Genomic DNA, 11,204 nt, shown 5'->3' with positions numbered 1-11,204 from the left:
AGGAGCAGAAGTCAGCCCAAGATGGGGGTGCGGGCGAGGCCTCGCCCCGGCGCACGCTCCGCCCACCTTCACCCTGGCCGCTCTGGCAGGGGCCGCTCGCCCGCCAGCAGGGGCCGCTGTGGCCCCAGCCGCGTACGCTCGCGCACACCGCGCCCCGCGCACGCCCCGCCCGTCAGCAGCCAGGGGCCGCTGTGGCGCCCGCGCGCACCGCTTCCCGGAGCCCCAACTCGCCTCGCGCGTCCGGCCGCCCGCCCGAGCTGCTGCGGGGGCCGCCTCACTCCTCCCCAAGATGGCGGCCGCGGCACTGCTCAGGGGTGCGGCTCCAGGGTGCGGCGGCCCGGCCTGGAGCTGGCGGCTGCGCGCGGCTCCGAGGCGCCACCTGGCTCACAGCGGCTGCTGTCAGGGCGCTGACTCCGCTAGCGGCGCAACATGGGCCTGCTTTCTGCTAGGCGAGCGTGCCCTAGTGCGCGTGCGCGGGCCGGACTCGGCGCCCTTTCTCCTAGGTCTGCTGACCAATGAGCTGCCGCTTCCGGGTCCTGCGGTTGGCGAGGCGTCAACGTCGGCCCGAGCGGGCTACGCCCACTTCCTCAATGTGCAGGGACGCACTCTCTATGACGTCATTCTCTACGGGTGAGCGCGTTTTGCAGGACTGGCCGTGGGGGTCGGGGTATCAACCCAGGGAAAGGGCGCCCGGGAGCGGGCCTGAGAGGACTTGGGGGGTGGGCTGCTATGGTGCGCTCCCAGGGTTAGAGGCAGACACGGGGGAGGGCCGGACAGAAGGCAGAACTAACGACATCCAGAGGCGGGGTACCTAGGGGAAGACTACCACTAGCCCGGGACGGACATCCAGGAAAAGACATGCACGACAGGGAATCCAGGGGAAGGGACATCTGGGAGTCTGTGCACAGGGTGGGCCGAGGTGAGCCCCCAAGAGAGGGCACCTGAGGATGGAAGGAGCGCCCAGGGTAGGGCACTAGGAGACCCGCACAGTGGGCAGAGCTGAGCACCTGGGCGAAGGCAGCCATAGGTGGGCTGGAGCCGGCTCCGAGGGGTGGGCTGGAGCCGGCTCCGAGGGGTGGGCCGCCAGTGACTCGCCTCGGAGCACTTCCACCTGGCCTCTGCCCATGCTCAGACCCACTGCACGGAGAAGGAGCCACGCTGCAGGGAGCAACGTCTGTGCCGCTGGCTTGTACCACTACCTCCTGAGTTGTCGTGTACACGCATTTCTCTCCAAAATCTCTCCGTATTCAGTGATACTAGCGTTCGGTGTCCTGTAGAGCTTTCCGTGTTCCCTTGCTTAGCTTTCTCAGACTTGGTTTCTCTAGAACCTCTTACGCAGTTGCAGGCTGTTGCCCTGCCTGAGGCCGCCCGGAAAACTCGTGGCCCTCTTCTGTTGTGGGTTTGTCTGCCTCTTCCTAAGTGTACTTCCTGTGAGTACATTCTTTAGTGGCTTGTTGAGAGGTAGGATACTTCAGCGACCTTTGACTTCTACCCATAACTTGTGTGTGCGAGTCAGGCAGTCAGTCGTGTGGGACTCTTTGTGACCCCATGGACTCCTCTGTCCATAGGATTCTCAAGGCCAAGAATACTGGAGTGGATTGCCATTTCCTCCTCCATCCACGATAACTTGGCTGGTCCTAAAACTCCACTGAAAATTGTCCCAGAAAACGTTGACACCACAGCCTGCCTTGCAGCTGCTGGCATTGTTGTCAAGAAGCCTAGTGGTGTTTGATTTCTGAGCCTGTGTGTGTGACTGGGTTTTCTCTGGGTTCTCTTAGGGGCTCATCTTCATCCTGACGTCTTGAAGTATCATGATGATGTGTTGTATTGGGAGTCTGCTGTCATGTCACATTGCTAGGCACTTGGTGGGCTCTGTGACTCTGTAACAGGGATCAGTAAATTAGGACCCTTGGGCAGATCCAGCTGTCTGTTTTTGTAAATAAAGTTTGACTGCAGGGCTACGTCCATTTGTTTATATCCTCTGTGGCCACTTTTGCTTTCTAATGGTAAAAGTATAATTAATAATGTAATAATGTGGTAGAGATTGTGTGGCCTCATACCTAAATTATTTTCAATCTGGTCTTTTACAGAAAACGTGTGGTCCCTGCTCTGTGTCCCCTCTTTCAGAAATACCATTGTCATTATCTGTTTTATGTAATTATTATCTTCCCAGTAGTTGCTTAACCTCTTTTAAAAACTACATCCTTTGATTATCTTAAGCCCTCCATGTCTGTAACATTCAGCAGCCCCTATAATGGTCTTTTCAGTTTTTAATTTATCAGTGTTATAATGATGTTTTGATCCTCAAATTTTCTTCCTTGAGTCTCCAGTCTGCCTTTATATCTTTCTGCCTTTGCATTCTTCCTATAATGAAGTTATATCCTGATAAGTCACTCTACAGTGTAAAAAATATATATTTTTCTGTTTCTAGTTTTTTTTTTTAATCTTTCAATCTTTTCCTCCGGTTTGGCGTGTTTTTGCTTAGCTGCTGGGCCATCGGTTCTTGTCAGCAGGCATGTACATGGTAGTTCTTTCTAGGCATTGTGTGTGCTGTGATCTGTACTGTAGAGGAGTTTGTTTTTCTCTCTGTTCACTCCTGAGAGCGGGGTGTTGGCGTGCCACTTGCTATCTGTGTGCTGAGGGAATCGGGGTGCACTGTAATGATGTCCCCTGACCCTGGTTGCTCTTCTGAGATTCCAGCTCAAAGTCCTTTGTGGGGAGTGCAACCCCAGCGGGTGGGGTGAGGTCCTCATTCCATCAGAGAGGACAGCCTGAATTAGTGGCCCCACTTCTGAGCAGTTGGAGGAGGGGAGATGTGAGAACGCTCCCTCGGATGGCTGCTCTAGGGCCTGGGGGCTGGGTGAACCATGCCCAGATTCCTCTCTCCCAGCTCTGCGCTGGGGCATGGGGTGCTGAGCCTTCTGGGCTCCCGTTCTACCCTGATGTTTCTATTGGGATATATTTCTGGTGACACCTGCTGTTCATGAGATGTGCTCCTTCCCCTCCTGGTTGCTGTTGACCGTTTACCTACATCTGATCTCACTGAGGTCTGCTCTCGGAGGGAAGGGGACACGCTGGCAACTGGGTGTCCCGCCTGGAAGCCTGCGGCCTTCCTGCTTGCTTCATGGTTACTCTTTGCCTGACGTTTTCTCTGTATCCTGTCTCCAGGATTGTTCTTTTTCTTCCTTTTCGGCTGTGCTGTGCGGATTGTGGGATCTCAGTTCCATGACCAGGGACTGAACCTGGGCCACAGCAGTGCAAGTGCAGAATCCTAACCGTTTAGGCCACCAGGGGACTCCCTGGAATTTTTCACTGAAACTGTCACGCTCCTAGTTTACCATCCTTGAGTTGTTCCTTCCTCAGTGCTCCCTGATCTTGTTTCCCTAATGTAGCACCATCTCTCAGACAAAACTCGAGTGTTTGGTTTTTAAAGTAGACTTTAAGGGAGTATTCTGGTGGCCTAGTGGTTAGGATTCCAGGCTTTCACTGCCATGGCCTGGCTTCAGTCCCTGGTTGGTGAATTGAGATACTGCAAGCCACGTGGTGCAGCCAAAAATAAAAAAGGAAGGACTTTTTAGAGCAGTTTTAGGTTAATAGGAAAATTGAGAAGGCAGAGATCTCTCACATGCTCTCTGCTCCCGCACATGCATAGCCTGCCCCGTATCCGCCTCCTCCTCCAGAGCAGTACGTTAGTTATAGCTGATGAGCCTACACTGACGTCAGAATTACCCGAAGTCCTCAGTTCACGTTAAGCTTCACTCTTGCTGCTGTGCTTTCTGTGAAATTGGATGAGTATTTTATAACCTGTATGTACCACTGTAATATCATACAGAGTGGCTTTATTGTCCCTAAATATCCTTTGGGCTGTACCTATTCACCCTCCCTCGTGACTCCTCACCACCACTGAAAGGGTATTTTTGGATCTGAGACTGTCTCCATAGTTTCCCTTTTTCTAGAGTGTCACGTAGTTGGGATCACAGACTCTGCAGCCTTTTCAGACTGACTGCTTTCACTTAGTAATATACATTTACGTTTCCTCCCTGTCTTTGCAGGGCTTCATAGCTCATTTCTCTTAGTGTTGATTAATACTCTATTGTTTGCATGTACCGGTTCATATATCCATTCATCGATTGAAGGACTTGCTGTTGCTTCCATATTGTTGTGATTATGAGTAAAGGTGCTATAAACATCTGTGCGCAGGTTTTCTGTGTAGAGGTTAGTTTTCAACTTCTTTCGGTAAATAACCAGGAAGTGTGACTGTTAGACTGTAAGGTAAGAGTATGTGTAGTTTTATAAGAAACCACCAAAGTGTCTTCCGAAGTGTCATTTTGCATTCCCACCAACAAGAAGTAATCACTTCCTGTTTCTCCATAGCCTCACCGGCCTTCGGTGGTGTCAGTATTCTGGATTGTGATCATCCTGATAGGTGTGCAGTGGAGCTTGCTTTAATTTCCTTTTCCCTGACAAATGACATGTAAGATCATTGCATATGCTGTTTGCCACCTGTACGTTTTCTTTGGGGAGATGTCCAGGTCTTTGGCCTAGTTTTAATCAGACTGTCTCCTAATTGTTGAGTTTTCAGTGGTTCTGTATGTTCTGAGTGACAGTCCTTTGTCCAGTGTGACTTTTCAAACCTTTTCTCCCGGTCGTGGCTTGACTCATCGGCTCAGCTGGGGCTTTGTGTTTTGAAGTCTCTCCTCATCCTGACCACGTGTTTGTTGAGTACTGGCTGTTAGAGGAGTCCTGCAGGTTTTGCGAGCTGGGCTGCTTGGCTTTTGGGGAGCCCAGGCGTGCCTCTGGGGGCCACCCCGGCGGGCGGGCTGCTGAGGTCCGCTGCTGGCTCGTCTCCCTGCACACCTTTCCCCAGTGCTGATCTCAGCGGGATCGTGCTGAGCCTGGGCGCAGCTGGTTTCTGGGCAGTGTTCTCCGTGTGTGCCTGGCAGAGGGAGGGTGGGACGCGGGGCTGGCGCACCTCTTCACCCGGGTCCACCCGCCAGGCTGGCTGGTGAGGCTGCAGGTGCCCTCAGCCTTGTCTTCCTGCCGCTGTGGTTGTTCCCCCGGGCTGGGCTGCTGGGCTGGGCAAGGAAAACTGTGGGATGCTGAGGTACATCTCAGACAGACACGAGGGACTTTGGGGGGGTGACCTATGCAGTGTTTGGGAAGTACTTACACTAAAGAAGTTATTCAGAAACGATTTTTTTTTCTGAAATGCAAATTTGATTGGGCGTCATGTATTTTATCTGGCAGGCCTACTCAGGGCCACTGTGCTGCCCCAGGGGTATCTGTGGTTGTCACTCAGGTGTGGCTGCTCCTGGCATTGAGGAGGCCGAGCCCAGGGGTGCTCTCAGTGTCCAGCAGTGCCCAAGATGGCCCCACAGAGAAGGTTCCAGCTCAAATTTGTGCTGTGCTGGCTGAGCAGAGGCTCACCATGCGTCACCACTTCCCCTGCTGACCTGTCCCCCGTTATTTAGGTGCAGCAGGGGCAGCAGACAGTCTGATTTGGGGTGGTGGGGCGCAGGAGTGCTTTGCAGCCTTGCTGGCCCTGAGGGGCTGAATGGCACAAGGCTATTTGCACAGGTAGCTCAGAAAAAAAGTGCCTGAGCCCAGAACCTGTCCGTCCTCCACCCTGCTTCTCTTGAACCCTGTGGAACACTGGCCCCATGAGTGAGACGGGGCATCAGCCTGGGGCTTGACTGCCCTGGCGCCCTGGTGGCCCCTTAACCAGCCCTTCCCAGGCCCCTCCCCGTGCTGGGCCTTTGCCCTCCTTGGGCGTGGTTTTACCTGCATCTCTGTCTCCTCTCTCTGGGGTTCACTTTGCCCCTGTGGCCTCACATTCTGTCCACCCATGCTCATTTCTTCCTCTTGCCAGTGCTTCATATTGCTTCTGTCTGCTTCCTTTATCAGAGACTTAAAAAACAGAAATATACCTACACATGGGTGAAAAACCTAGTAAAGGCTTTTCATGAAAACTGACTGCCCTCTCCCTTCTCACTGGCATGGATCCATCTTCTCCAGAGGCAGCTCCTTTTTCAACTTTTTATTTTGAAACGATTATAGATTTACAGGAAGCCACGCAAAAATGAGCAGGGAGGTCTCACATACCCTTCACCCCGCTCCCCCAGGGGCAACATCTTGCCTCCGATAGTCCAGGGTCCCATTCGAGGGGAGGGGGCGTGGGCCAGCCACAGGGCGCACTCCGGTTCCTCCAGGCTGCCACGTGCTCACTTGCATGCAGCTCTGATTTGATCACACATGTAGACCTGTGTATCTTCGATGAAGCCAGAGCTCTTCATTACCATCAGGCTCGCTTCTGCCCTCCGTGGGCACACTCCCCTTCTCAGCCCCTCAGCCAGCCCCCCGCTCACTCTCCATGTCTTTATGGCCCTGTCATTTCAGGACTGTTACACTAACAGAGTCCTTTGTCTCACTCACCTCGATGCCCGTTGGATTCATCAATGCTGCTGCTGCTGCAAAGTCGCTTCAGTCGTGTCCGACTCTGTGCGACCCCGTAGACGGCCTCCTCCTTTCCCTTGCTTAGTAGGTATTCCCTTGACGGACTGGACCATGGTTTGTTTAACCATCCAGCCATCCACTGAAGGATGTTTTGGCTTCATTTCGTGACTGTTAAGAATAAAACTGCTCCTAATGTTTATGCCCAGGTTTTGTGTCAACACGTGGGGTGTTTTCTAGGATAAGGACCCAGGAGTGCAGTGACTAGACTGTGTGGCCGCTGCATGTCTAGTCTTACAAAGAACTGCAAACTGTTTTCTGGAGTATCTGTTCCATCTGCATTCCCACCAGCAAGGCCGGATGGTCCATCTTTTCTGCATCCTCGTTGCCTTGAATGTTTTATTTTAGCCATTCGGATAGTCGTGCCTTGGTATCTTGTGGTTTTAACTTGTCTTTGTGTCGTGATAAGTGACTTTGAACTTCTTTCCATGTGGTTATCTGAGGCAGCACCTTTGAACCCTTATCTTTTTTTCTGGCAGTTTAATTCTGTCTGAAAATGATCGTTTCCCCAGCCCGCAGCTGATCTCTCTCTGACCTTCTTTGAGGACTGTTTGGAGGGTGAGGCTGACTGGCTGCTCTTTTCCACTTTCTTCACATGCTTGTTCCTGTACTTCCGTGACCCTTGGCTGATGTTATGTGTATGCATCTGGCAGAGTTTGTGCTGTAGGGTGAAGCCACAGAAATCAGGACACCAAGCAAGCTGCTTAAAACAAACAAAAAAAAACTTGTTTTAGGAATTCTCTGGTGGCACAGTGGGTAAGAAATCTGCCTGCTAGTGCAGGGGACATGGGTTTGATCCCAGGTCCAGGAAGATCCCACATGCCATGAAGCAACTAAGCCAATGCTCCGCAACGACTGAAGCCCACACACCTGGAGCTTGTGCTCCACGAGAGAGGCCATCACACCACCAGGGAGAGTGGCCCGCGCTCGCCGCAGCTGGAGAAGGCACACGCACAGCAACAAGGACCCAGCACAGCCAAGAATAAATAGAGAAGTTTTAATTCTGCTTGTTTGAAACAATACTTCATTTGGTCGCTTATACTGTTCTGGCTGTGTGGGTGTGCGTTGCGGCACGCAGGGTCTTTGCTTCCGGTGCTTGGGCTCTTTGTCACAGAGCGTGGGCCTCTCTCTCGTTGAGGCCTGCAGGCTCGGTAGTTGTGGCGCTCTTAGTTCCCCAACAGGGATCGAAGTGGAGCCCCCTGCATTTGAGGGCAGATTCTTAACCACTGGACCACCAGGCAAATCCCTCCCCCACCGCCAACCCAAGCAAGCTTCTGTAGCTCTTTCCTTGGTGGGCAATTGACTTCTCCAGGGTAGCACTTAACCCTTTCTTGCCTGGGGAGAGGGTCCGAGGCACAGCTGATGGGTCCCAGCTGATGGCCTTTCTTTCTGATACATGCTCCTGAAGGTTTTACCGGCTTCCCTGTCTCAGCTGCCATGCAGCTGTGGGTCCTTGCTCAAGCCACATCTGTAATCAGGACTCCAGCCATGTACTCCTCTGGGTCCTAGACATCTCCACTTTAGGGCCCCTCCATCGCATCTGATTGTGCGCTGGCCTCTCTGTGCTCATCTGTCCGTAAGGGCCCCACCATCCATTCATCAATGACACCAGAATCTGGGGTATTCCACTGGATGTGGGCTGCCTGGAGTGGGAGTTAGGATGGCTCTGGGACCCTGACCAGGTTGCAGGGCTTCCCTAGCGGAGGTAGGAAGTGGGCATGGGCTGAGTGTGGCCTCACCATGCATCTCACCTGCATCAGCTGTCTGCCGCCCTCCCAGCTCTTCCTGCCTGCCAGCACCACCCCGCCCCGCAATCCACTGGCTTCTTGGTGCTTCTCAGGGCTGGAGGTGGCAAATTCTGACTTTCGAGTGGCCGTCTGTGACGTCTCACCTCACGTTGACCACCGGACGCCACTGTGGTCCCAAGGCCCTGCTTTGCACCTGTCTGGCCAAGGCCTGTCCTGCCACGGCCGGACTGTTTCCTGTGGCTCCCTCCCTGGGTGTGGGGGGTGCTTTCATTCCCAGGTGGTCCAAGGGGACTGGTGCACTGGGGCGGCACAGCCACCATGGCCGGGACCCGACTGCAAGCCCTTCGCTCGGTGAGCCCTGCCACCCCCTCGTCTCCCCGCAGGCTCCCTGAGCGCTCCGGTGAACAGCCCACCTTCCTCCTGGAGTGCGACAGCTCCGTGGTCGATGCGCTGCAGAGGCACCTGTTGCTGCACAAGATCCGGCGGAAGGTTACGGTGGAGCCGTGCCCCGAGCTGCGCGTGTGGGCCGTGCTGCCGTGCGCCCCGGGGGAGGCCGGCGGGGCGGTGCCGCCGCGGAAGAAGGCTGAGTGTGCCGACATCCTCACGCGTGATCCCCGGACTGCCTGCATGGGCTGGCGGCTCCTCTCCCAGGATGAGGGTTCAGCCTTGGTGCCTGGGGGCCGTCTTGGGGACCCCCAGGATTATCACCGGCACCGGTACCAGCAAGGTATGGACATGGGGTTGGACCTGGGGAGAGGTTAGGTTTGGGGGGCTGATGCTGGACGGGGAGGAGGGGCAGGGTGGGACGTGAGGCGACAGGAGGGGTGTGACCCGGAGCCCTGGGAAAACTGCATGGTGAGTCCAGGCCTTGGGAGGAGTCAGGGCATAGAGCAGAGTTCTGGGCTCACGGGTAGAGTCTTCTCTAGAGGGCAGTATTGAGGCCCAGACAAGCAGCTCACCCGGAGACCAGAGCAGGGGCTGGGACCTGGAGGACGCGGAGGGACCCGGAAGACTGGGGGTCAGATGCTGGGACTCCTACAGGCCAGTACCGCTGGCCACCTTGGGTTGAGCCCCCAGCTCTGGAGGACGCCTCAGACCTCAGCAAGCCTCTTGCCACCTCTGCAGGTGTTCCCGAGGGTGTCCACGACCTGCCCCCAGGAGTGGCGCTGCCCCTGGAGTCCAACCTGGCCTTCATGAACGGCATCAGCTTCACCAAGGGCTGCTACATCGGCCAGGAGCTGACAGCTCGCACCCACCACATGGGTGTTATCCGGAAGCGCCTCTTCCCAGTACAGTTCTCAGGTGCCCTTCCTGGCGGCGGCATTGCCCCCGGCGCCTCTGTGCTCACCGAGTCAGGGCAGGCAGCCGGCAAGTACAGGGCAGGGCTGGGGGACGTGGGTCTGGCCCTGCTGCGGTCTGAGAAAATTAAGGGTCCTCTCCACATCAGAACCTCTGAGAGTGGCCTTGTGGCCCTTACTGCGTCTGTGCCAGACTGGTGGCCCACAGCCACCAAGTAGCCTCGGATGCCCCTGCGCTCCTGTATGGGGCCTCATCGACTGCACCCTGTAGCCAGCCCCCACTTCCTTGGGTGGCCCAGTTGAGAGAACACACCCTTGGGGGTCCCCAAGCATTTGTGGGCCTCGCAAAGCTACTGACATGGCAGGGGGTGCTCCTGCATGCAGCCCGGCTGTTCCCAGCCTGTCATGCTTCCTGGGGACCGTCCTGTGCTCAGGGTGGCTGTCCCTTCCTGGAAGCTTTATGGCTGGAGCATCAGGACCCCTCCTGAGGACTGAGGGTGGGTGGAAGGGAGCCCTGCGCCTGCCTCTCTACTGGGCAATGCTGCAGCTTCCGCCAGACCCTGGATGATGTTCTGAACCACACTGACCTGGAGCTGGTTCATCCGTCAACCAAGGAGAGAATGTTCCAGGATGCCTCTGGGCTGCCCACACACCCGTCTGAGCCTGCTTGGGCAGGCTTGGGAAGGGAGCGTCTCAGTGTCTGGGGTGGCTAAAGGGGCAAGTGGACTCTGGGAACTGTCTTACCATGTTGACCGGGGGCATGTCTGAAGGTGGGAATCTTGTGGGGCCAGGTGGAACGGCAGTGTCTGTGAGTAGAGGCACAGGCATTGCTCACACCCACCCGAGTCCTCCCAAGCACACCTCTGTGCTCAGTGGCGCCAGCTGGGGGAGCCCCAGTCCCGTTTTATACCACAGCTCCGCAGCTTTGGCCCCACGGTGGCACGGGCAGCCCCTTCCTCCCCTCCATAGCCCTCCTGAGCTCAGGGTAGGGAGTGGCTGCCTTGGGACGGCCTGCCCAGGGTGCAGAGAAGAGCTTTTGCTTGCTGTACTTGCTGCTGTTTTCTGACGTAGTCATGTCTTCATAGTAAGAGGGTGACTTACTTCCCCGTTTTGAACCACTGACTTTGATTTTCCCGCTGCAATGTGAGTCTCGTGGTTACTGGGTGTCCCACCTGATGCCCCAGAGTGGCTATTAAAGTGTGACCCACAACCAGCCCGTGTGGAACTCTGGCTTCTTTCTCTCTTAACTGTGTTTATTTATTTTAAATGTTTATTGGAGTGTTGTTGATTTACAGCGTCATGTTAATTTCTACTGTGCAGCAGGGTGAATCAGTTCTTCACACGTGTATATCCAGCTCTTTTTCAGACTGTCTTTTCCATATAGGTCATTATGTAGTATTGAGTAGAGTTCCCTGTGCCCTACAGTAGACCCTTATTAATTGTCTCTGTTCTATACACTGGCATGTATATCTCAATCCCAATTTCCCAATTTCTCCCTACCCCCTTCCCCCACCGCCTGGTAATCACAGGTTTGTTTTCTACATCTGTGACTCTTCCTGTTTTGTAAATGAGTTCATTTGTACCATTTTTTTTTTAGATTTCACGCATAATCAATGTCATATATGGTATCTGCCCTTCTTTGTCTGAC

General features: G+C 54.8%; 1 protein-coding gene across 1 annotated transcript; it reads left to right on the top strand.

The window, feature by feature from the left end:
• The first annotated feature begins 243 nt into the window (after nt 1–243).
• IBA57 (iron-sulfur cluster assembly factor IBA57) lies at nt 244–10,762 on the top strand. Its single transcript, XM_052643662.1, has 3 exons — nt 244–630; nt 8,642–8,985; nt 9,384–10,762. Exons 1-3 carry the CDS (start codon nt 290–292, stop codon nt 9,773–9,775), a joined length of 1,077 nt encoding a protein of 358 aa, XP_052499622.1. The 5' UTR covers nt 244–289; the 3' UTR covers nt 9,776–10,762.
• Nucleotides 10,763–11,204: the final 442 nt, after the last annotated feature.

Source organism: Budorcas taxicolor, chromosome 7 (genome assembly GCF_023091745.1).
Source record: "Budorcas taxicolor isolate Tak-1 chromosome 7, Takin1.1, whole genome shotgun sequence".
NCBI classification, from domain to species: Eukaryota; Metazoa; Chordata; class Mammalia; order Artiodactyla; family Bovidae; genus Budorcas; species Budorcas taxicolor.
The sequence above is the reverse complement of the archived record's forward strand: the minus strand, read 5'-3'. Positions and strand labels throughout refer to the sequence as shown.